This window comes from Thunnus maccoyii, chromosome 23 (genome assembly GCF_910596095.1).
Source record: "Thunnus maccoyii chromosome 23, fThuMac1.1, whole genome shotgun sequence".
NCBI classification, from domain to species: Eukaryota; Metazoa; Chordata; class Actinopteri; order Scombriformes; family Scombridae; genus Thunnus; species Thunnus maccoyii.
In genome coordinates this window covers 11,500,788-11,528,383 of record NC_056555.1, presented here as the reverse complement: position 1 = coordinate 11,528,383, position 27,596 = coordinate 11,500,788, and the positions used below count along the sequence as shown (strand labels likewise).

Here is a 27,596-nt window from a genome sequence, read left to right as displayed (position 1 = left end):
TCCCAAAGCATGCTTTAATGAGCTCATTTTATCTTATTCAGTTTTACTTCCATTTTTTTCAAATCAATCTAACTTGGATGCATTATTTACATTTCTTTCCTACACAATGCCATATAGCCCATTAGATGAAGAGGAATAATAATTCTGATTTAGGCAAATGAGTGGCAAAGTGGGGAGGAGCAGCAGGAGGTAGATCTTGCTCCATAGGGAGCATCACTTTTAGTAAGCAGCACTCAATTTGCAAGATCAGAAAAGGTTGTGCCACAAGGGAATCAGTGGGGAAGAAGTGTGCTTGCCTAAGATATCACACTGACAGCTGTCAACTAACCTTTACGGAAATGTGAAAATGCACACACACAGACACACACCTATATGCATTTACTCCATCTCTGGCTCCCTAGGCTAACCCAATTACAACATCTCCCTATACCAAGCCTGTGCTCAAGTTCATTTTCAGTCTGTCACATCCTGAAATTGATTGTTTGCATTGATTTTTGGATGTCAGAGAGATTCCATGTGTTTGTCAAGGGCTTAAAATGTGGAAGCATGTCCCTAATGTCAGCATCAATATTGAGTGAACAACTTAGATACATAAAGAGCTACATTCTGAAAGGGGGTATGTGAACAAATATACCATTATGTTGGACCATCACATAAGTTTCTTGAAATTATGAGTGGCAGAAGTCCAGAAAGTGTTGCAACAACTTTGGCTACACACCAGCAAGCACCCTACTGCCCTCTGCAGCTGATGGCAATTAACTGATGGTTGCATCCAACCCATGCTATTTTTTTGTTAGTTAGTTGTCCTCTACACGGATTAACTTCATTTTACCATTACGTTTGAACCTACGTGCATCTCTGAAAAAGTATCGAGAAAGTTCCACAACTTTTTTTAAAGTTGTAATGAGGCCCAGATGGACACATTAATCTCCAATCAGAAGGAGTGCTCTGGAAGGCAGGAAGTGATTGTCTGGGTACACCTGCCAGCGTGTTTACCTGCTGTTGTCCCTCTATTCAATCTGGCTGTTGATGATCTAACTGGGGGCTGATTAATAGCCAGCAGATGTGACTGGGGATAATGGCTCAGAACGTGCAGGTTTTATGTGTGCGAATATGTGTTTGTGTGTTTCACGCATTTTGTACATCACATACACTGAATTTACAAAGCATTAGGGATAATTAAACCACAAATGAGGAGATAAAGAGAAGCAGACACATTAAAGAAGAAGCTGTAAAGCTTTAAGACAATTAAGATGTGGATTGTGCAAAAGGGTCTGCAACTCTAATTTAACATTTCTGTAAACCATAGTTGGTATGTTTTTTCTAATCACATATAATCTGGTTTAAATGTTCAGTAACATACTATACCTTCAATATCTTTCATTATAATATGCTCATTTTCTATGTTGTTTAGAATCTTCATCTTTGCCATTTCATTTTATTTTCTACTCTTGCAAAGACTCCTGATAGGGATTGTAGTTTCATTTTATCATTGCACGGGATCTTTATTTCTGTCAGTATGTGTGCATGTGCACTATAGACATACTCAGAGACGTGTAGGTGTGTGGATTCCATCAATATCAAACAGTAATTCCATTTTGATTACAAGTTCCCTTTCTCATTACTCAACTGCGCTCCCGTGACCAAGCTGACGGAGAAACAATATCAAGTCATTTCATCATCTGATATAACCCACGGAAGCTCCGTGAGAACACTAAAAATAGTCAGAGTTCATGGCGGTCCATAGGGATGACTGTAATGAACCAACAATCTAGCACAGCCTTCATATACCTTTCAAGTTAAAGGTTACTATTGCCAATAAAAAAATGGTTCCCAGTAGCCCTAAACCAAAGCTTCTTGTCTGTCCATACACTCCTTCCTAAAGGTCAAGGTTCAAAGTGCTACAGTTTGGGAGGACTGAATGTGTTTTCCTACTGTGGGTGGCCAGTGAGTGCAGTGCGTGCATGTCATCAATCTACAGCCTTTAGTAAAAATGTCATTTGCTTGTTATCAGCTGCTTTGTATTCTCAGTATGACACCTTGAGATACTAAATGCCTATTTTTTGACTTTTCTATCTATACTGCCCTACAAAAAGCAGAGAGCAGTAACTAGAAACAGTTGAGTGAAGAAGGCCTGAAGCTTTGAGGCTATTGTGTAACAGATAATACCTTAATGTTATGAATTTTAATGTCAAAGAACTGAAGATCTAAAAATTATGGACAATCTCAAGGGCAGAGGGAAAATGCAGTACTAATGTTACCTTCAAATAAAATTTGTTAGCTTTCTTATCCGTTTGAAATAATTAATTAGCACAACTTAATACATTTAAATATACGATTAAAGGTTACCACATCAAATCACACAGATTCCCCTGTAGAGTCAGAAGCTGATAGTATTTACAGCTACTCTGCTAAGCTAAGCTAGGCTAGTTACCTTTGAGCTTTTAGTTGGTGTCACTTTTTTCTTCATCGCGTTTGGATTTAGCCACTCCCTAATTTATGTTGTATAACATACTCAGTTACTAACATGTTGGATCAACTGATTTCTGACTAACAGGAAACATTTAAGAAAAAGTAGGTACATCTAGTTTTTAGCTCTGATTTGCAGTTACTGTAAATGTTAACATTACACATTTGCTCATTTTTATATGGTAAAACAAACGTTGGGTTACGGCACTTTGACTTTATAGAGCTGAATACTGTGGTAGACAACCTCAGTTAATCATTCAATGTCAGCACTATCTTCTCTCTCCTCTTCTGCTCTGAAGTCCAGTGGTTTTGAATGTGCTTTGATGTCCTGACATGGCTGCATACAGACTTTTAAGGTTAGCTATCAGCTACTAATGCAACGTTTGCCTGTGATGCACCAATTACACACATCATTGACCATGAGGGGGTTACTGGCAGATCATGGTGTGGAAATGGCCATTACATGTGTTGAGACAGGGTTGAAAGTAGCACAGCGAAAGCCAATCAGTGCCAGGCCTGAGGCTTTCAATATGCTCAAGAGAGGGCCCATGTCAACCTTTAAATGTGTCACAGGGTTTTATCAGTTAGCCACTAACATGGCTAAATGTTATTTCCACTTTTGAATACAAGCAGGAGCGATAAGGAAAGCCCAGAGATAAGAGCAAGTGTTTGTTTGTGTGTATTTGTGTGTGTGTGTGCGTGTGTGTGTGGGGGTGGGGGGGGGTGGGGGATGTAAACTGGTGTGTTTGTTGCACAGGGATAAGAGCGTGATGGAAACCACTCAACCTCACAGCTAAATCTGACAGATATGGTGTCATTGTGAGCAAATGAAAGCAAACACACACAAATGCAGACACAGTTCAAACATTACATCAGCTCCCGACGGATTTAAAACAGCACTACAATGCAGTTGTTTGCATTAACCATGTTTGACTGCATAATGCCGGTGTCTCACTCTGAATAGGCTTACAATGGACCACGAAACAATAAGCTGCAGAGGAGAGACCCCCCTTGGCTATTCAATACCTGACCCCATCTGCCCCTGAGAAATCACAGTGCTCAACATCATCGGAGGGCATTTTTCTACAATCCACAAGATCATGATTTTTGTGAACTTTAGTAGAATACAAATAAGATTGTTTTTACATTCATGGAAATTGGCATATTGTGATGAGTGCGGAAGCACAGGTGGCGTGCTCCAATAATCTGCCAAATCTCATTTCTCTTCCTCCTTTAGCTGCATTGAGATGACTCAGTAGGCTGCTCTCATGTGGCGAGGGCTCACTGTCATAAATGTCTCATTTCAATAATAAAAGTCTCTGACATCCAATATCACCTTGTGCAGCAGCGGCAAAGAAGATGATGGTTTCATAAATTTGAGTGGCAGGCCGTGCAACTGGTGGGCCATGCTCGGTCAACTGAATCACATTGACCCTTGCCTTGCGCAGGATGAGAAGACCATAATGCTATTGATGCATATGTGACAAGCACCCAGGGCGAACTAGCAAAACAGAATGGAGGGGGTTGAAATAAGCCTTTTTCGCCCCATTCTTTGTTTTCAGACTGTCTTTTCAAAACTTCCTATACCATCAACTAAAGTTTAGCATTATATATCTGCCATAAAACTATTTGCAAATGGTAAATTAGGGATCTAAAGGCAGCCATTTTGTTTAGCCATCATGTTTCCCTGGAAGTAGTTTCCTATGCAGTTGGCATAGGACACAAGTGAAGTTTATTTGGAAAGCTTTAGAGGGCTTGTGCTGCCCACTATATGTTGTTTTGCTGGCATTTCCAAAATCTCTTCAGCAGAGGTGGCAAGTTCATAGTTAGCATTTTCCATATTATGCTAACTTCTCACAATTATGACAACAACAATGGGTCATGTCATTTATTCTATCATTCCGGTTTTTCATGACTTTGTCAATCAATTTGTTTCTAATGATTTAATATCACTGTTTTCTGTTTCTGTTTTAATTAGTGCTTTTTAAAAATACCAATGTATTACAGTCCTGGGAGACCCCAGTCAAAAGCACCCAATTCCGCCTATGTAGCTTTAATAGATAGAACTATTATTGAGTTCATGTTTGCCATGGGTCCTAAATTAAAAGGGGGGGGGGGGGGGGGGGGGACTCTGTCAGTCATTTTGAAGGAGACAGACACAGACGCAGCAAACACAGATTTCCTCATGTGTTCTGTTGAGGACCCTAAATACTGCTCTTCCCAGGGGTGCACTGGGAAAGGGTTAACCCTAACCCTAAAATAATAATAATCTGTGTTTTTTTTCAGATTTCATTATTTACATAACTAATAATGTTTTGAGAAGAAATAACATTTTGCTATGATGGTTGTTTCTTACAGTAGTTTATTCTTGGGGTCCCCATGGACCCCAGTCAGTAATCCTTGTATGTTAAATGTGTTGGTAGGATGAAGGTTAAGAAATTTTGAACATTACAGTTTTGTAAGGTTGCAAGCAACATTTTCAAATGTTTTTGTGAAGTGTTTTAAAGTCAGAAAGTGAAAAATAGCCCAACTCTGCTAATACCTCTCATTTACTGTACAATTACAGCACCTGCCATTTCAAAGGAGATAGAGAATCCCATAGCTTTATGTAAGATGTGGTTGAGAATGTTTGAAATATATAATTCACTACAATTATAGCAATTTTTCAAGCTGACTAAGATGACTCTCTGGAATAAATGGCTGCTGTCATGCTGTGATCGCAATCATTTTAACCTATATTTAGCTAAAGAGGATTTGCTAAGCATTTTATAGCAACATCCCACTCATTTAGAGCTGGTAGAAGCCATGGCCTTAAGTTGTGTTGACCAACTTTGCTAGAGCAGCTGAGGAAGAGTTGAAGGGCATCTCTGCTTGCTTGTGGACACCTTAGTGAGGAGACAGCATGCATTGGTGCACTGTTTCAAAAGTTTCAGTCACATCTCACTTTTAGTAACCTTTAGGCCACTACCCAACTTCAGAACGAGAAACCGGAGAGAAAGAGCCATAGCTAATCTGTACTAATCCCTGTCATTACATCAATTTGATGCTGACTGCCTTGAATCTCTGAGAGTATTACCTTCATGGCTGAATCTGTTCATGGGAACTTTAGCATTTATCTTCTCCTCAAATGTGGAAATAGATTGCAGGAGGGGAAAATTGTGAGGTGCAGAGAGTTCATTCTAAGAATCTGAATCTTTAGCCAATCTGCAAAATTCAGCTCTCCTTACCTACTGTGCAATTTACTGAAAATTTTAAAATATTCACTTCAGGATTAGAAATACCCTGACTCAACTTTAAGCAGAAAGAAATTTCACCTCTGTTTTGCATTTTTAGCCAGGCGTGTTCTTCTTTTCTAATCAGCAACTGTTCACTATGCATTGTAAGGCTCTGCTGTTTTACATTTCTGTATCGCACCAATTAATCAAAGTGACAAGGTATTTAATGAGAGGCAATTAGAGTGTTAACCAAAATGCAAATCAGATGGGGAAAGGGAGCGGGAGATGTGTGTTCGTGTTGGTAGTAGTGGCGGCGACTTGGGCTGTGCGTATGTGTGTGTTACGAGGATGTTTGATAAGCTATGGCAACAGGTTCAAGGAGATTCCACTCAGTGCTCTTATTAGGTCCCTCATTCATCGAATTGAGTTCAGCTCTGCCTGCCTGCGTTTATGTGCTCGTCTGCACCCGTGATTGCATCTATGTCCACGCCCGCGAGTGCGTGTACAAGTTGTAATGAGTGTCCTTCACAGTTTTTCACAGACATGGGCCCCTGCACAACAGACGAAAACAGCCAATTAGTGCTGCATGAGGAAGACTGCATGACAACATGAAACATGGATTAAATAGCTTCTGTCGAGACGGAAGTTAAGTAGCACGCTCAGGTCAATCCCTTCTACATCACACAGTCTCTGTCTGCAGTAGATTAGACTGTGTTTCCTGTAGGAAACGCTTCTAACAGGGCTGGCTTGTTTCAGCTCTTAGATCTTAGCTTCAGAGAGAGTGTTAAAAGTTAAAAAATGTATGAACTTTTAGCAGAGTGGCATGCTTCAAATGGTTTTGCACAGTCTCGTAGCAACAGCAGAGGCCAGTGCTTCCCACATGTCCCTGTCCGATGATACCTGCTGAACTAACAGGCTGGTGTACTGTCCTTCAACTGGTTATCCTGCATTCCAGCCCCTCATCATGAAGCATCTGCGCTGCTGAAGTGGCCTTCAGCGAGATTGACTCTGATGCTCTGCAGCTGACCGTACACTGTTATCTCCCTGCAGAGGGCTAAAACAAAAGATCATTTCCTACATTACCCAGAATGACTTCCAAGAATCTCTAGAACATTCATACACTTGGGTGTGTCTGTACTTGGATGCCAGATGGACACCACTGAACTTCTGATTCTGTTGAATTGTGATGTTTCCTGCTAATATTTTATGACAGCATGCATATGTCTCTATTTCCTTTAAAATTATTCATGGATCTTATGAGCACTTTTATTTCTCTCAGTCTCCTCTCTGTGGAGTGTTTTTCTTTGTCTTGCTGTCTAGGTGGGGTTTTTTTGTTGTTGTTTTTTACCTTTTTGTCTGTAATTGTCACTGTAAGTCAGCCCATTTCAATTTGATTCAGTCTGTAAAAAAACACTCTATATTGCCAAAGCACTCTAAAAACAGACACTACATCTCTCTGTGTTTCTACCTATCTGTTTTTTTATGTGTGTCTCAAGGGTTTTCTCCCTCTCGCTCTTCACATGTCTATCTCTCCCCACCCTGGCATAACAACGCCAGCGGTTGAAACATGCACGCAGACATCAGAGACTGTTGACTTGTGACTGTCATTCCAAGCAGCCATTTCTGATGTAAGTGAGGGGAAATCAAAGGTTATCATCTGTCAGTGAACGCATTAAGAACCATCTCATTTCCTGCTCTTTGTACCACTTCCATATGCAAGGCAGGCTGCCTTTCAATTAGGCTTCATGAATACAGATCCTTCCCACTGGTAAAGCCTTGGAATGAAACATGATTTGTCTTGTATTCTGCTTTTTGGAAATACAATATGGGTATGTTCTTTTATTCATAAGACAACCCAAACAGTGTATGTGCTAGTGATACTTTAAAGGGGAAAACAACCTCCAACTGTATCTACACTGAGGTTACAGTAACCAAATCCAAAGCACATGAACTCAAATTAAGCCGATGGCAAAAGTCAAGAGGTTTGCATCATACTGCCTAGTTTAATCCACAATCATATTCAACATCTACTGTAGCTTGGCAGTTTCCTTCATTTCCTTCATCATAAAATGACTAATGCCTTCAGCTTGGTGGTCTCATACATCATGGCAAGGCCAATGTGTCTGTGTTTAACTAATAGGCTCTGTATCCTCAAGCAGCCATGGATGGCAAGGGTTATGACAAACTGCATCAACAAGACATTCATTACCCTCAACATCCTAGCAACCAAATCACAATTACCGCGATCCACGAGTGAGCATCCAGCCCCGCTGCCACACTCTTATTCCTTGCACTCCATGTTGCCAATGCATAAATTAGCCTTCTTTTGTCACACTGGGGGGTTGGCGGGTTGAGAATTAGCTCAGTTTGTTTTGCTCGTGATGAGACAGGGTGCACTGGTGGCAGATGACTGAAAAACTTCTTTACTGACAAATTAACAGAAGTAATTTTCACTCTGCATGCATCTGTACATATCAATGTGTTTGTGTGTCCTGGGATAAATAGAATGTTTTGTGTGTACATTTTACGCATGTATGCTTGTATGTGTGTGTGTGTGTGTGTGTGTGTGTGTGTGTGCATTCATGCAGATACTTGTCTTGACTGACTAATGTACTTGGTCTGCACGGTACCAGGACTCTATTGTTGCACTGTGTCCTCCCCACAGTCATTAGATCGCCATTAATCTCTCATCTGCCATTAAAACAACAGCCAGTGAGCTGGGCTGAACAATAGAGTGGCCCTTCCTCCAGCCCCCCGACACATAGTAGCAATGAGTTTGAATTAGGCTCTCGGGGGTCACCGATTAGACCCACATAATTCATCCAGACGGCTGAGTTCACAAAGAGGTTAGGTGTTACTCCTCTATATGGGAAAGCTGAACAACATACAATCTCCATCCAAGTATGTAATTTATTCTTGTACTGTAGCTTAAACAATAAGGCTGGTTGACAGCATTTTTCATATAGTCAACAAATCCCATTAAAAAAATAAATAAAACCAACAATATGATACTACTAACAAGTGCAGTAGAGGTATAAGAGGAATATAGTGTATTCTTCTTTGTCATAGAGCTCCATTGTGCTCCAAAAACACATCAATGAGTCACAGTTTTGGGTTGGACTTCATTACCATGCCATGCCCAGTAGTTTTTGGGGTTTTTTTTTGAGGAATTACACTATATGTTAAGAGTCTGAAAGTATTGAGAGACCTCAGATAATTATGTATACAGTTTCAGTTTCTGTGGCTAAACTGTACAGACACACTACGGGAGTTGAACAGTGTCATGAAAGTGAAACCACATGACAAACCCCAGTAAAGAGACAAAGAGAGATATAAGGTTGCCTGAGACTGAATAAATGCTAACCGAAAACATCAGTGGGAAATTATCATAGCTTCTCATTGCTTGGAGCACTTTGTATACTCATAACTATGGAACAGCAAGATATTCTTGAGTTCTTGATCTTTTTTTTTAGTCTTTGTATTGGCAGGAATTGAGAGAGGGAAAATGATTGGATGCTGGACCTTAAATCATTCAGAAATCAGCTATTCTACATTAGTTTCATCATCAATCAGTTGAATAAAGTTTACCTTAAATAATCTGAGTAAGAGATAGACATTCTTATGGGATGCAGTCTTGCTATGAATCTTTGTTATTCACATGAGCACAGATTTGGTTCAAGGCAAAAAGAGCCATCTCCGGATGCAGGGGCATAATTAGCAAAACATGCTAAAGCTTGGAAAGTGAAAACATTTTACTGGGAAGCAGGAAAATAAAAGATTTATGTGCTGCTTTTTGCATAAAATTAAGAAGCCTAGAGTGTGAACTTAACATTTTTTTCCTCCTACCACCAAACCTTTGCCTTTTTCATTTTAAAGTGATGCATGTTTATGCTCACTGGAAGCACCTAACCCATTAGCATTATTCATAACACGAAGCTTCCTCAGTCCGCCCTTTGGTGGAGAAGAAAAACAACTTCACACTCCACTAACTGTAAGCGGGCCTGTAAGCGGGTGAGAAGAGCTCTTCCTGCAATGAAAAATACCTTCATCCAAAGGCATGGTTGGTTAGTTAAGTGAGAGACACACTGTGGTGCAATTTACCACCCATTCGACCCGCTTCAAACAACACTTCTTCTCTGCTGCCTGAAACTGTGAATAGTCTAGAATATGACGGAGTGAATGGCTAATCACATCTGCTACTGACATACTATCAGTCAGATGATGATTAGTGACTGCGTTCCTGTAATTTTCAGACTATATCACAGATTGACTCGTTAAATCAGACCACTGTTTCTCAAAATGGGTCACAGGCCCAATTTGTGTGAGTTTCCACGTAACAAGGTCGTGAAGCATGTTGTAATGATGATGACAGACTGAGGCTGGATGTATTCAGAAAGACAAGACTGACTTTTTTTACTTTTTGTGGTCTGATCTTTTTGAAGGGGAAAAATGTGATCCCGGTTTGGACAACCATAGGATGATACAACACTGAAGCACAAAAAACAAAAAATGAGACCATTGGTCATGTATTTAAATACTTAAAATGACCAATTCTTACATTTACCTGAGAAAAAGCACTTTATTGTTCAGTGCAAGACTGTGCGATGTGAGTTTGAACAAGTTACCCTAACATGATTTAATGAAACTGTGCCACAGAAAAGACAATCTAATACATTTCTTTACACTAACAACAACAACAACAAAGACCCATCCACAGTGCTTGGACCACTCTCCATCTTGAGGGCATTTCCCATATCAGCACAAGGCTTATGGTTACACCCCGCTCTAAATGCAATCATCCCCCCTACTATGCAGATGGTTTAGTGTTATTCTATCTGTAACTGGACTCGACGCCAGGCTCTGAGTGGGCCTAATGACTCCTAAACCCAAGTTGGTTAAGTGGGAATCCAACACCAGCGTCCTGCTGTAACCTAATCTCCCTTTAGACCACCTGGACCCAGGATCCACCCTGTGGGTTTAAAACGCACTTGGCAGTGTCACTACAACAGTACATGTACATTTTAAGAATTTAGTCATATCAAGACACATACCATATGCAGACTTGTTCAGCTTTGACAACATACTGCAGAGCAGATGTCAGAGAAAAACATCATCACTGACATTACAAGCAACCAGCTGTACAACGGTTAAGAGTCAGAACTGCGGTTCTCTGAAAAATAGTTGTAACAAATACCCCTGTTTCCACTAGATGATTATGCATGATGGAGAAATTCTTGGCAAAGAGACAAAAGAGAAAAGAAAAAAGTGGAGGTTTTTCTTTTTATAGCTTAACTGACATTTGGTCTCAGATGAGAATTGCACCTTCGCTGCCAAAGAACTCAGCCAAAGATCTGACTGAGAGAAATTTTATGGTAATGTGAAGGAGCTTTTATGTCTCAGAAGCTGTGTTTTAGAATTTTTACCCTGCAACAACTAAATATCCTGGGGAATTTTTTGTGCATATTTTATGTGCGGTGTGTGTGTATGTGTGCATTTTTTCTGTAGTGTGTAGCAGCAAATGCATACAACATATCCATAACAGCTCCAGATGGTTGGTCATAACATCTGTCTAACCTGACAAAACATAGCCTGCAGCGTGTGGCCATAAGGTATATTATTGGGTTATTCTGGCACAAGGTTGGCTTCCAACCATATAACAGTCACTGGTTGACAGCGCACACACTGAGACTAGACGAAATTAGTGTGTGTCTGTCTCTCCCACAGATATACACTCGTGCATATTGAATGACAGCCTGTCTCCGTGTCTCCCGTCACTATCTTTCTCTTTCCAGGGTCTTTCTGACGCACAGGGAAAATCCATGGCACCTCAGAGGGCGGGGTTACGCCAAAGTGTATTAATGAACAGGATAGACAGACAGTGACAAACAGGCAGAAAGACAGACAGGGGCAGTGAAATGGAACGGACTTGGAACAGTGTCTGGCGACTGATAAGTGATGGGAGGAGGAGGAGGGCGAGACTTTCTGTTAAGGGGAAAAAAAACAGGAGAATAGGTGGATTTAAAAGACTTATTGATGGCACACGCCTCATCTTTCCTTGCTCCAGTTCTCTCTCCTCTCTTGCTTTGCTACTGTACTATCTCCTCTTTCTGCTTTCTTTCTGTCTCACACCTTCTCTACCATTCCATTTCCCTCTCATCCAACTGACCTCCCCCTCCCCCCCAACTGGTTCTTTCCCCTTTTCTCTCTTTCTTTCTCTCTTGCCTCCTATCATCTTGTCCAGGCCACTTGGCCAATTGGTGAGTATGGTAATCAGCAAGAGGCTGATAACCACTGATAAGTCCTCTTGTCAGGTGTTGAGAGCCTGAATGACATTTTTACACAGTCATAAAAAAAGGAAAACACGCCGTAAAGCTGATGAATGGACAGCGCGTGTGTGACTTCTTAGTATGTGCAAATAGGCATATCTACCTCTTAACATTTCCATGTTGTTGTGTGTGCATGCATCATGTGTACTGTTGCATCCTTTGCCTTGTCTGGAGGGGAGACAAGGAGGGGTGGGGGGTGGGTGGGTGAGGAGTGTCACTCTCCCCACTGAAAGGGCTTTCATCCTGGGCTTATCAGAGCCAACGCAGGGGGAGATCCTTGGCTGGTGGAGCGAAACGGCGACTGTTGCTGTTCCCCCCTCCATGCTGGACCTGTCTTTCCCCTGACCCCCTCCCTCCCAACACATACACACACGCAAACACAACCAGAAAGTGGTGTGTATGTATGTTTGCTTACAGCCAGGCAGTCAAACACACACAAAGAAAGACACAGTGAAACATGGACATCAATGTACAGACTGACAAGCTTTCTGTCATCATCTGTCTATCTGTCAATCTCCCAGCAGCTCTTTCCCTCATATGAAGGAACACACACAAACAAATACACTATTTCAATTGTGTAATTGTGTAATTTCAATTGTGTTCACTATTTTTAATTACAAGCACATACACAGCAATACCGGTTTTCCATGTTAACCTGGCATTAACCTGTCACTAAATAATCAACCATATCCTGTTTCCATTTTTGGCCGGCGACCAGAAGACGTGCTACCCACGGTGCCGGTGACGAGGCCATATGCACCTCTAAATCATGGGGTATTATCACCATGCTGTGCTCCAACGAGCAACTGTAACCATGATGGAAGACACCAGATGATCAGTGTTCAACAGCAGAGTTCATTTCCATATCACTCGATTAACATTTTTAAGGGGGAAAAATCATTACCTAAGGTCATTATTCACCACCTCTAAGCTTTGAAAGTGTGATTGTTTTATTATTTAGCACCTCTTAAATATTTTGTAGTAGGAAAAAATGGTCTTTACTTCCATTTTTCATTCCAAAATATAAAGATATGCATAAGTTTTGATAAATTTAGTCTATCTGAGGGAACTCGTGATGCTACAATGCTACAATAGTAGTTTGATTTAAAAAAGATGATTCTGTTTTCTGACAGGCAATACAAAGCTGCCAACTGAGACCAAACACAGCAAGTGTGTGAGTGTGTGTACGAGAGAGATAGAAAGAGAGAGACTTGTCATGTGGAATTACACTCACAGGTGAAAAGGTCAATCTCACTGACAGACAGACAACTTGTTGGACCGCACAATGCAAGAAAAAAGGAAAGGTCACTTCATTCAATTCTTTCTGCAAAGCTCAAAATCCCATCAGAGAGACAAACAGAGAGTGAAACAAGTTCTAGACCGGTGTTGTGCTTCTCTGATAAGTGGACAGTTGAATCAGGTAATACCACCTCCCTTCATCCCCTGTTGGTCATCTGTAGTACATTTTTATGGCCCAAATACATCAGTCAGAGGAGAGATCTGGGAGCAGAAGATTATATTTGTCACCATTCCCACATGCTCAAAGTCCCAGACTTCTCTGTCATGCATGCTCACTCTAGGATCACAGGAATATTTTGCTGTTGCTGTGTGATAACTGCAGTTAGGTGATATTTCCACCCAACTTCAACCAATATAACCGATATCCCCAATATATCTTACATCCCCATCTAGATGAAGTCATGGTCCAGGTCTGAGGTGGCCATATGGAGGTGACGGCTGTGTGGGTCTGACCACAGCTACCCCTGCTCTGTGTGGCACTCGCTGGACACTGTAAGTGGTGGCGGGATGGAGGGGTTTCCTTCATGCTGTCTAACAGGCTGGACATGTGGCAAAGCATCTGTCTCCGGAGGACAGAGCCTCACCACAGAGATTGGCCTTGTTCACACCCACACCCATTCGCACACACACATATGTATGAGGTGAAAGTGGTATATATTAAACGTAAAAGTTTTTAATTCCCTACTGTGCATTATGTATATGGTATGAAAGCACATGAAAAATCTACTTCAATACACTAATTGCAGTTTGTACAATTTAAAAATACATATTGTTGAAAAATGTTAGCCATAGAGAGCAATAAGAAATAGGTTTAATATACTGAGTAGCTGAGCATATTAGGAAACCACACGATGAAATGTACCAGACTTGACTAAACTGCACTCAACAAGCCATGCTTCTGTTCAGATTACATTTAGATTAATTGGGGATTCTTTAGAGTACAAATACTGTTTTATTAGCAGAATGCATAGGAAGTTTCCACAAAGGGTAGTGGCTGATGGACTGATATGGACTGTTGTATAGTGTTGTGTACAATAGTGCTGACTTTGGTACACCTGAAAGGACAAATCATGTGTCCTATGAGGCTCTGAGGGCCAGAGGCTATGTGACAATTTAACACAGCCACAAGCAAAATACATGGAACGGCAATGGCTACAGCCAGAATGGAGCCCTGCAGTCACACATATGCACGGGCTGAGTGTGAGTGTTCACACAGAGATTCACACACACACACACACACACACACACACACACACACACACACACACACACACGTCATCACAGATGAAACTTTGAATGTAAATGGTCTGACGAGAGTCATAAATCTCTCAGTGGCCGCTGGGCAGCTGGGCTCGGGCAGCCAGCAGTCCTGTCAGAATAGTGCAGCTGTGAGAACAGAGATAGCCGCTGTGGTGTGCGGAGACACCACGGCAGGCCTGCAGGCTGAAAACTGGAATTGGCCTCTGAAATGCTCATTTACTTTTTCAAAATGAAATGTGCTGAACAGGTTTATTTCAAATACTATGTATCCCATTTTGGGGGAAAAACATTCCCAGAACTGCAAAATAGCTGAAGTCCATTTTGTAGAAGTGTCCTTGTTTCATCTACACAAGACATTTAACATCTTTAAAAAAAAAAAAAAAAAGAAAACCCTTAAGGCCTGGTCACACCAGAAAGTGTCACAGTGAAATGAATCTTGCAAAATATGTGGTTCTAGAAGTGATGTAGTGACTACTTGCAGGTGTGGCAAACTAACTGCTAACACGCTAGCCAGCCAGGAACATGTTGGCGCTAGCTAGTCACAATAGCTCCCAGAGCTTCTATTTTCTCTCTACTGTGCCATCTACTCCCCATGTTACTCTCAGGATTGTACATATCATTCAGTAGAGTTTTATTGAAGAGGTAAAAAAGCTCCCCAAGCTATGAGTCCCCTCATTAGCTTGGTCGCTATTAGCTTGGACAATAAGTCATAGTTTATTCAAAAGATGTATTTATATCATCAACTCATGTCTCATAACTGTCTGCAAACCAGTTGTGAAACAGTTTATACTCTGAGAGAGCAGGTTATAATAGCGCAACACAGATAATAAGGTACAATTACTTTTTGGACTCTCCGGTTCTCCACTCTCTCAAAGGTAAGCAAAATTGGTAAACGCCACAAATGTGTGGGTTAAAGGGGACCTATTATGCTCATTTTCAGCTCTATATTTTTATTCTGGGACTCCACTAGAGTAGCATTGCATGATTCACAGTTCAAAAACTCCTTATTTATCTTATACTGGCCCTTTATACAGCCCCTCAGTTTGGCCTCTGTCTCTAACAGGCAGTCTTAGCTCCTGTCTCTTTAAGGACCCCCTCCTGATGAGCCCACTCCATTCTGATTCTTCCGAGGTGCAGCAGTATCAGAGTGGTGTTAAGTTACCACCGATGCAAACTAAACATTTCCTACTTTACTGTTTCATATTAAAAGCTTTTACATGACTAAATATTGGGAAGATTTTACAGGAAATATAACGTGTTACACTCTGAATTAGCAGAGCTTTCTTAGCAGTGCTAACGAGTCGACACAACAAGATATTGAGAAATTTGGGGCTCTTTGTTCAACGGATCAGTGGGAAATAATGCAGGGACAAATAGTACAAGCAGAAACAGCCAAAGATGATGATGTTTGATGAAGTGCTGCAGACAACCAGTGCACCTCCAACAAGTAAACTACTTATTTTACTTTGCGGTGCTGTGTAACGATAACGGAGTAAAATACTCACAGCATGTCGGCTCAACTCGAGTCATGGCTCAGCATGACTAGCCCTAAAACAGTGGAAAAATGCCATAATGTTCGTGGAGTGGAGCAGTGAACTTTGTTGCGAGCTGATGTTGGCTCAGGCTGAAAGTAGAAAAAACCCTTGGAAACCTAGCATTCAGAGCAGTCTGAAGCCAGTGCTTTTTGCTCACAGGAATTACTTTTGCATACATTTACCTCATTATTTGACACTTTGGCCATGTATAATATGAACATCCAACATTGTAACTTTATACACGATTGAAAATTAGGAAAAGCATAATAGGTCCCCTTTAAAGTTTATTAAAGTTGAAAAATGTTACTTTGCCACCACAAGCAAATCCACTAATTGCAGTGATTCTTTTTAGAATGAAAAGATTTCACTGAGAGACTAATGAAGGTTCGAGAAGGAGAAAGTACAGATTTAACTGTGAAATATCTTTGTATTAAATGCTTGTGTGCAGGCCTTAAACAGAATTTACATATACTCTCATTTAAGATTTTGGAAAGTAAAGTTCATGTCTACACACTCAGGCAATTCCCTAAGTTGGAAGTCAGAGCATCAAGATCTGAATTGATGATGCCACTAAGTGACTGTTTCTCTGCTGTTCAGAATAAGGGGGAAACTTGATCAAATTAACAAAATCAAACTGAATCTATTTGAAAAAATGTCAATAACATTAAACTGTCAAAATATCTTGTGGCTTTCACATTGGTCAGGAATTATCTAACAAGAAACAAGCCAGTGAGAGACAAAGCATACAGCACCAGAGCAATAGGGACAAATGAAAGGGTGGCAGTTCTTCCAAAGCACCAGTCCAGTGCCAAAAAATCCATGTTCTTGCACAGCTTTAGCTCTGTGGTACAGTATCAGCATCCTTGAGTTTTCCACTTGTATAATGAGCAGGTGGTGTCCTATTGTGTAGCACTGTTGGAAGTACAGCAGTACAAAAGCACATCTAGAATTTGTAGTGTTGTGTGCGTGCCAAAGTAGAATGAGAAAGAGGAGAAACAGATTGCTTAGAGGGACAAAGACAAAGGGAGAGAGAGACTAATGAAGGTTAGAGAAGGAGAAAGTATGAAAAAGGAAGGAGAAGAAATGAGTCTGGGATGATAAAAGGAAAAAGAGACAGAGGGATTGTTGAGGAGTCTCTCTGGATTTGCAGAATCCCCTCAGCCTCAAGTTTCGGGACAAAGTCACACTGACACACTTACTGCCTGGTGAGCTCTCTTTCTTTGTCTCTCCTCCTTTTTCTTGCTTTCTCTTGCAGTGGTAATGAGAACTGTAGGTGTTCACCGACTGTCACATACACACCACAGAGCATTTAACAGTAAGCGGGTGTGCTCACTCACACACACACTCAATATTCTTGGACGTCTGCCACAGTGCCAGGACACCAACAGTGTAATGCGGAAATAGGAGGAAACCATAAGGGTCTTTTTTTGGTTGATGTTCCAGCCAATCTCCCTGTAAACGCCATGCGTTATGATCAGCACATCCTCTTAATTAAATGACAATATAGGTCTAAAATTCAGCCATCAAAAAATGACCTATTATTACGTTTACACCATCTAGCAGCCATAGTAAGAACAACAGAGGACTTCCAGAATGACCCACAGGACCATAATACACTACTTTCTAAATCGTTACAAACCACTGTTAAAAAATAGTTATAATTTATGGTGTGACAATGCCGTGGTTAAGGTCTGGTTAGGTTTAGGTGCAAAAAACACTTTGTTAGGATTAGGGAAAGATCATGGTTTTGGTTAAAATGATCACTTGAAAAGTGATTTATACTTCCCTAAAGTTACACAACCTTCTTCGTCATGGTAACAGTAAACACCATGACGTTACATTTTTTTTCCAAAATGTCCAGAAACATGACACTCATGGTTGAGGTGAGTGTATGTATGTATGTAAAAATGCTCCCTGGAAGTCAAAAGCCAGGAATTCAGTCTGCTTTGAACATTCTGTTTGCAAAGTTACCTCTACTTCCCCATCAAATTGACATCAGATCATGCATGCCTACAAAAGGCCATCCACACTGTAGCCTTTGTTGCTAAGGTTGTTGCTACGGTTGAATATTTTCGGATCGGATTCTAGCTCAAACATGTATTGGAGAAATTTATATTTCCAGTAAAGAACGGGTAAGAGAAGCAAAATCTTACTATTATTGTTCATTTACATAGCCTCTGGAGCTGGTGGTGTCTGTCGAAGGCCACTTTCAGGAAGCTAACGAATCAGAACAGAGTGGGCTCATCAGGAATTGGGCCTTAAAGAGACAGGTGCTAAAACAGACAGAAGCTGAACTTAGGGGCTACATAGACGGTCAGTATAAGTTAAATAGGGAGTTTTTGGTACTGTAAATCATGCAATGACATTCCAGTAGAGCCCCAAAATACAAAATATAAACCTGGAAATGTGGATGTTATGTCCTCTTTAAAGGCTGGTAGGACAGAGTCAGACTAGCTATTTCCCCAGTTTCCAGTCTTTATGTTAAGCTAAGCTGATGTCTGCTGGCTCCAGCTATGTATTTACCTTGACAGTTATATCAATCAACCCATCTAACTCTTGCCAAGAAAGGAAATAAGTGTATTTCCCAAAATATTCCTTTAAACTTTAAAACAATATTTAGTATCACCGTAATTCAGTCAGCTAGACTTGTTGGATGCCTTTAAATAGCTAAACAATTTAAATTGCTCAGCAGGTTAACATACTGTAGACATCCCTTTGTTTTGCTTGGTATATATAATTTTCCTCAACAGAGCCATGGCCTCCTAGGGTTTCCTTTAATTGACATGGCTAATTTTCTTGCACTCCACCCAGGCAGACGACTCAGACATTCACCGTCTCATTAAAGCATGGGGGCATTTAGTCTGAGAGTGTAATGAGCTTGTGACTGCAGCACTGTGAATGACATTCATAAAAGCAGCAATGAAAGGTTAGGGTGATGTATTCCTTACATTGTTAGATTCCATAAGAAGAAAACAAGCAGCCATTGTCCCCATCTTTTAGCTTATTTTCCATCAGTGCTCGAAAGATATATGACTGGACACTTTGGATGATAGAATATTTTACATTACACAACTAACGAGAAGTATTCAGCAGAAGTATTCATCATTCTCATTATGCAGTATCCAGTTCCCCTGCTGTCTGTAACCGTGTAAGATACTAAATGATGAATGAATCCTCGCTGCTGCTGGCCGGGCGTTCACCTGTGCGATACTCAACAACAGAGAAAACCCAGAGCACGTGTTTCCCACATTCAGCACAGCACATAGCCGTATCGCTGCTGTAAGAGCCATGTAACCACACTTTACATGTTTATCTTCCTCCATGCTTTAAATTTAAAGTTCACATTAACAACTGCAACCTGCTAAAATAGCTGACAGTTTTCAAAAAGTGGTCAAAGACGATAAACATTGTTTTCCTTCTATCCAGAAAGAATGACATTATGGGGAGATATGTGTGTTTTTTCAGTAGATTCACACTTCCTAACACTTCCTATCTAATCAACACATTCCAGCCAAGCCCAGTACAATATGACAAGTTAAACATTCACCTCATTTCACAGCTCATAATGACAATATAATCGTTTGTAGAAGTTTCATAAGAATATATGGTTGTTGTCTGTTAAAAGAAGTGTAAACACAACGATTAAAATAATTCTTATGTTTCATGATTGCCTATATATTTAGGAAATTTCACCAGTGGTCAATAAAATCATTCAACAAATCAATGGAAATATATAATTTCAATAAGAGGCATCAAAATTGCTGCAGCTAGATTTTGATGTGACAGCAGCAATCTGAAAACCGTCATATCAGGTCAGGAGAAGAAAAAAACAAATCCCATTTCTGACAAACAACAGAGCAGAAAACAGCAGAACACATTTGCTGCTTGTTCTTTGAACTGTATTGCTTCTAGACAGTCGCAGGCAGAGGAGATGTGATGAATTCCCCTGGAGCCAGCGCGGGAAGAAGAGCTGAACTTGTTCTCACATCTCCTGCTACTGAGGAGAAATAACTAGCTGCACTCACTTTGATGGAGAGAGAAACACACACACACACACACACACACAGGCTTTCTGCCTGCCTGCTTGGAAGTAACTCATTTTTTGTACATTTCTCACATGTCCTTCTCCCATTTTTCTCCTGGTTTTCCACTAAAACTGTCTGCGGTTTTTCCTCTTCTTTTTCTGTTACTTTGACTTTGCTCTTTTACTGTCATCCTCTCTTGTTATTCAGTCTCACTTTTACCTTCCCTGCTCATCGGAGAGAAATTACATTCTTTTCAGAGACCAAATCATTCCCATCATTGCCTCTGCTGTCATTAAGTTTATCACAGCTCACCATCAACCACCTCTCCTCCTCCTTTAAGTCTCACTTACCTGTGCGATCTCATATAGCAGTTTGTAGTGTTCCTCCCGTTTCTGCAAGGTGCACAAATTGCAGCCCATTCTAGTTGTCAGGGAAACAGTGCCGAGTGCCCGCTGGAGTGTGTGTGCTGTCTGCGGTGTGTGTGAGCTCCCCCAGGGGCAAAACACACTCGGGCTTCCTTTTCCTTGGCTCCCCCACAACTCTTTCTCATCCGTGTATCCTCAGAGATCTCCCTCTGTCGCTCCGAGCGCAAAACACAGACACACACACACATACATACACACACACGTGTATCAGTTCACTGTTTCAGTAGAGGTTGTGGATGTAGTCCCTTCAGTGTCTGTGTATGTGTGTGTGTTTGTGGGGATTGTATCAGTGGTAAGATGAGTAAAAGCACCTGGGTTCTCTTTCCCTCTTGCCTGTCACTCCTTGCCCTGTTTCTCACTTGCATGCCTACATACACTCTCCACTCTCTTTCTCCACCACCTCCTCTCTCAGTGTGAGCACACACTCGTACGCACACACACTTTTGGCTCAGGGAGACACACCTCCTCCTGTGGCAGGCTGCCTACACATGCCTGCTCCTACTCTGGCTCATGAATAGACAGCGTCCTCATTGGCTGTTTAAGGAAAGGGGCTGGGAGAAGAGGGTGGGGACTTGTCTTATCTTAGGCAGATTCAGTATCTAAACATCAGTGTTGTTGCATGCAGGCGAAGTGAAGGACAGGCTGCATATATGTGTGTGTGTGAGTGTGTGTGTGTGTGTGTGAATGCACTAGTGGTTCTATCTGTATTTGTATGCTGATGAGTGCAACTGTTTGTTGTCTGCTCAGTGTTTTTGTGTACACATTCCCACAACAGGCAAAATCCCAGATCTCTACATTTCAATACAAGCAAACAGGAGTTGAAAATGCCTTCCCCACAGTTAATCAAGTTACCGTGAGGGCTATTTGTCAGTGCGCACGTTTGACAACTGGATTTGTCATGGAAATCAATCTCATTTGGATTCAATCAGATAGCCTTTTGCACTCAGTACAATGGTTGGAGAAGTGGTGTTTAGTGGCTGCCATAGATTTACAGTCAGAGAGCGATAGTCACCAAACAGATGCTCCCTCTCTCTGCCGGCAGTTAGACAAGGGCACTGGACTGGGCTGACACACAGGAAGAAACACAGACTAGTATTGATTGGCTTTATATTAGCTTCCAGCCCAACTGGCCCCTCTCTATGGGGGTGAGGGACGGAGAGGGTGATGGAAAGAGGAGGAGAGAAAAGGATGGAAGATTCATACCACACATGCTGCGCGGATAAATTGAAAGTAATAGTGAGACAGTATAAATGAAATAAACTGAACATGCAGGATGAAATTATTATGTGTGCACAATAACCTGAGAGCAGTTCAGTATACAGTTTGCAAGGACAACCTTCAGCGCCACAATAGGCATCATGGACCATACTCAATGCTGAACAACATATTGTAACAATATATTCTAAACTCTAGTGGTAGCTTTTCCATTATAACTGTGAGTCATTCTTTCTTTACAAGAGGCTAACACAGCTCATACTGCAGCATATATATGTATATATATATATATATTAATTTTTATGAAAACAGTTATGGTAAACTGAAAACTTCTAGTTAAGAGGCAGAAACACCATATATATACGTCTGCATGACGAATAGCCGTCACTGCTAAGACTATAAGAAGCGAACACAGATGCGTCATCTTCCTTATCACCAGTCATGCAGGTACAAGGACCATAGTGGTTCAGTCAAGGGCGTCAGTGCAGATCCAGATACAGCCCCCAAGATAACGCTTAACCCTTTCTCTCCGACCACTCTTGTGTTCTGATGAGGTCACCGCTGTCTCTGCTGACCCCTAAAGGTGACTTCTTAGGGGTGACATCACCAACTAATGAACTTTAAGGTTCTTCTCTTCCTTCCATTATTTTCTCTTGGTTGTTTTTTCTTCCTCACTCTCTTCCAGTGCTGATTTTCCCAGTTTGAGTATGGGATTAACAATATTAGCGGGCTCTGGTTAAACCGTTACTATGATCACCCATAAGCTCAGATTTGCTGACAGACATGCACACATAGAGCACTAAAGTGTGTCCAGATACTCTAAGAACACACAAACAAACACACACAGTTGCACATCACATATACAGTTACTGAAAACCTACAATTTTCTATCTTATTCCCCCACTTTTCACTGAAAGGGAAGTAAATTTGAAATTCATGGTGTTTCTGCAGAAGGTGACATCATCATTGTGGTCATTTATGGCCTATCGCCATCCTTTATATTGTTCATATCAACCGCTTTCCATCATCTCTCCTTCTCCATTTCATCATTTTGTTCTATTGCCCGTGTGCACTGTACACTGACACCGGACAGATGTGTGGCTCATGTTCTCATATAATATTGAAGAGTCTCATATAACTTTAAGAGACGTGGGATTTGAACCCTACAAATCCGTAACCGTATGAGGAATATTGCATATTTGCACAAACTGTTCTTCGTTGTCTTTGATGTTCGAGAACTGGACTGGCAATAAGGCAGCAGTTTGGTGTCATACCTGCAAGGTTGCATGTTCTCAGACAACTAGTTAACTTTAGGAAGAGGTAGGCTGAGGTGGGTTCAGACAGTTGTACTGGTCATTTATATTTTATGGTAATGTCCGTCAGTGTGATATGCCAGTCAGTCAAAGGTTAACCAAAAATAGCTTGCTGCAGGGAGAAAGTGTTGCACTTCAAAGGAAGCCTGAAACGCAACATTTGCATAATGTCCTATATGGCTGTGATTGAAAGAAAATGGGCCATTTTGCACGTTTCTCTCTGCAAAAAGAAACTAGTTAGGTGAGCTCTGAACCATTTCAGTGCTGAATCTAAATCTGAGTGTAAACCTTTAAAAAGAAACGATCCAAAAACAACAGGTAAAGTTCTCAAGTAAAGCTGGTAATCACAATTGTGTGAATTCTTCACCAAGATGTTCAAAAGCCACAGTATCCTTGACGACAGACTGAGCAGTGCGTCAGAGTCGATCTAATCAGGAACAATGATCACGCATTCGGTCTGTGCTCAGAAGCCTGCATTGCAGAATACCAACAAACTGCTGTTAAATAAGTTATACGTGCAAACTTTTCTCTGTTTCTCCCACAAAGTTGCTTTGAAGCACATCAGTGTAGACACGACAGAGGGGTGTGACTTTAATGTTAGCGCAGGCAGACTAAAAACATCTCCAAGGCTCATAAATCTTGGTTTTATGATGATCTGAGAGTGTCCTTTATCCAATGTCATTTATGAGTCTTTAAGATGACAGTTATGATGTGCAAAAAGCAGCGGAGAAGTCGCAGAGAACTGTGATGCTTTTTGTGCATTTTTTACCAAAGAAAAAATGCTAACAGGGACGGATGCCTGTCTTGACAATCAGATACCAATTTATGATTTATTCTGTGGTATTGTTGGTTTTTTGTTTTGGCAAAAGATTGAATCATTTCTGAACCATCTGTAGGTGTTTAGTAATAAAAGTTTGCTTGTAATGTGACTTTTATATGTCATGCCATGTATAGAAAGATCAATACAAAGAAGCATTTCTGCTAGCATAGACAGCTAGACGTCTCAAAGCCAGTGGCGTGAGAAGAGCCCCAGGGCGACCCACACACAGCTCTCAATAGCCATAACCCATACATTATTTAACACCCTGAACCATTCATCTAGGTAAAAACACGATTAGAGTGTTACCTACAGCACGAAGCTAAAGGCCGAGGGGAAATGATAATACGTGATGGTAATTGAAAAGCAGCGTCCTTTTTGTTTTTTTTGTTCTAGCAGTTACATTGTAACTATTCATTACTGTCTAATTATTTTTGCAGGAGGCCAACATTCAGATCCAGTTCTCATAATGACTATCTCCGCCAATCATCCTGATTGTTGAAGCAAAATGACTGACTCTGTAAAAAGAGATGATTTAATTATCAAATTATGAGCAAAATTATAAGAGAAACAAAAGGCAGTCAGGCCACAAAAGTAAGGAGAAGACAAAACCACTAAACTGGGATCTATTCAACAAAACACAGAGGGACCTTTAGTTCATAATTTGCAGACTGCCAGTTGGGCAAAAATCATTCATTAGTGAGTTGTTGTAGAAACAGTGTGCTTTAATGTCCAATCTTTGTTATGTCCCCTTTGAGCAGACAGGCAAAGTGAGTCTGATGCATGCGTGTGACAATGTGTGTGTGACAATGAAGCCATCCAGAGCTTGGCGTCAGACGGACTGAGGCAGCCATTAAAACAAGTCAAATTACTGTTGAATCAGACTCTAACACTTTCGTTTTCATTGCTCCATTGAACAAGGCTGTTTAGGAAAGCAAATGGCAACATTTCATGATCTGAAACACTGTGACCAGACACCCAGAGGCTGTGTTAACCCCTCCTTGGTTAAGCTCACTATTCAACTTACCACCTCTGCAGCATGACCAGGGGTAATATGAGACCGTGACAGCCTCTTTACTCGATAATCTAGCAGCCAAACTGGCGTCTGACCAGCTGACCTTAAACCATGTTGGCCGTGCTGGGTCAAGTACCCCATAAGGGTGGAGATGTCCTCAGGCACTTGGGCACAGGTTCAGATTCCCCTCAGCAGCTTTACTTTGATTACTGAGCAGCTTGAATACACAACACTGACACAAAATCAGCCTATGAAGCATGGAGGAGCTTTGTTCCACTGAAAGACATTTCACTCTTGAAAGAAGTGGCAGTTACCGTGACAAAATGACTCATAGCTCAAAACCAAAACCATTTTTTTCAAGTAGCGGTGTGGCTTTAGGCATGGCATGTCAATCTGTCTACCGCCTCGGTCTGGACTGAAATATATCAACTATCGGATGGATTGCCATGAAATTTGGTACATATATCTATCATCCACAGAGGAAGAATCCTAATGGCTTTTGTGATCCCCTTACTTTTCCTCCAGCGCCACCAGCAGGTCAAATTTTTCACATCTCCAGTGAAATATTTCAACATCTACTTGATGGATTGCTACAAATTTTTTGCACCGACATTAATGTTTCCCTGATAAAGTATCCTAATGACTTTGATGATCCCTTCACGTTTTCTCTAGTGCCACCATAAAGTTGACATTTTCAGTTATGAGTGAAATGTCTTTACAACTATTGGATTGATTGTCTTGAAATTTGGTACAGTTATGTCCCCCTCAGGATATTTTATTTAAATTGAGTGCCATCATCGGGTCAAAATTTGTCCAGTACTTTGTCTTATGACCACATACCTGTAAAACTAATGACATTCCCATTAGTCTTAGCTGTATTGTTTTATTGTGTTTAGTACTAATTAGCAAATGTTAGCACATTAACAAGCTAAACTCATATAGTGAACATGGTAAACATTATTTTTGCTAAAGATTATGTCAACATTATCATCATTCCTGGTGGATTACTTTGTAATGTGAATGTTGTATTTGACTACCAACGTAGCCCCCACTGTTGTTTTAACGCAGAGCTGATTTCGGTCTGAATGCAGCCTAGTCTTGTTGCCTTTTGCTCATTCATACTAGTAGTATGGTTATCATCAAAACCAACAAAAACATATCAGAGAGTTGCCATCCCATGCAGTTGTCTGATTACAGCATCTGAACAAACTAGACCTCATCTGCCACACAGCTGGGTCTCAGGTTTCACCCTGACCAATGTGTGTATATGTGTGCATAAAGAGACAGAGAGTCAGAGAGACATTACAATCTGTGCTTATAGCCTCAGGGTTTAAACATACACAGATACCCCCTGTCTGCACACACACACGTACAGTGGAGTGCCGCTGGGCTCTGGGCCTGACCCTGTTGTGTTAACCCAATAGCACAGCTCCAATAAAACTGATTAGAGAAGTCTTCCCCTGCTGCTCCCAGGCCCTGCTGCTGGACTAATGGCACAAGTGGGCCTCTTAAACTTTCCACAACAACTGTGCCAGTATTGAACCATGAGGATGGATGCAGCACCAGGGCCAAGACAGTGTCACCGGCAACACCCAAGGGAGGGAGGGGACAAGATAGATAAGCTAGATAGACAGATAAAAATAGAAGATAGATAGATAGAAAAGTAGATCAATAGATTTGTCGTTCTTTTTCTATTTCCGTCTCTCCATCTGAATGCCGTGCACATCATCCTCTCTTCCACTCCACACTGCTGAGTGCAGGAAGGCCAAGCCAGCTGTTCCTCTATTGTCCAGGTGCTTAACAGGATTACAGGGGGGCACAAGGCCAGCCTCCCACACACACACACACGCACAGACACTTCTACACACAGACTTGACCTAAAACTTCAAAGGCAAACCAAGAAGCACTAGGACACATCATCCCTCAGCTTTATGGACAAGGACTGGAGCTATGCTTGGCGAAGCATGCAGATACTGTATTATTGGGATGCTCAGTGTTTCAGAAATAGTGTAAAGAAACACAAGAAAATACATCATTGCAGAATATATACAACAAATTCAGTCATTTGATCGTGCATTCAATATTTATCTTTTCATTATTTCTAGTTAAAAATATTTAAGTGTGATGATTCACTACCTCTCTTATTTTAAACTCTCTCTTAAAAACACTGTCAGATATAACAGATCACTCAAATTAGTATAAAGGTGCTGGTATTTGCTTGAAAAAGAAATACCGAAATACAGAAAAATTTGCATTTAAAAGGGGTGCAAATAAACTACTAACAGATACCGGTTAAGAATGTCAGGACTAAATGAACCACTACAGGACTTGTTAACCTGTATAATTTGTAGTTAGGTGTAGTATTTCTTAGTAGCCTACAGTACCATAACTCACAGTGATGATCTGAGTAAGATTGATCTGCAATGAGAGTAGTGTACTGTAGTGGTTCCCTCTGACCCAACAGCATGAAACCCTTTTCTCTCTTTTCATGTTGTTTTTCTTTTTTGTGTCCTGAAAGTCTTGCCTGGCTAGAGCCCTTTTGATCTGTATCAGTGCCAAGGCCTAAAGGAGTCGTTATGCGCTTTATATTGAACAAATACTCTGTTCTCTTGATGACGGTGTAAACATCTAACCTTCTTCACTGAGGTTTACCATAATTATAATACTTAAAGAAACTAAGGG

At 41.0% G+C, this 27,596-nt stretch overlaps 1 protein-coding gene across 1 annotated transcript in view; it reads right to left on the bottom strand.

The window, feature by feature from the left end:
• Positions 1–20,548, bottom strand: part of pdzrn4 (PDZ domain containing ring finger 4) — a 37,803-nt gene extending 17,255 nt beyond the window's left edge. The window contains exon 1 of the mRNA XM_042404071.1: positions 20,480–20,548. Coding sequence (XP_042260005.1) covers positions 20,480–20,548 — 69 coding nt within the window. The remainder of the gene's footprint in view (positions 1–20,479) is intronic.
• Between the last annotated feature and the right edge of the window lie 7,048 nt (positions 20,549–27,596).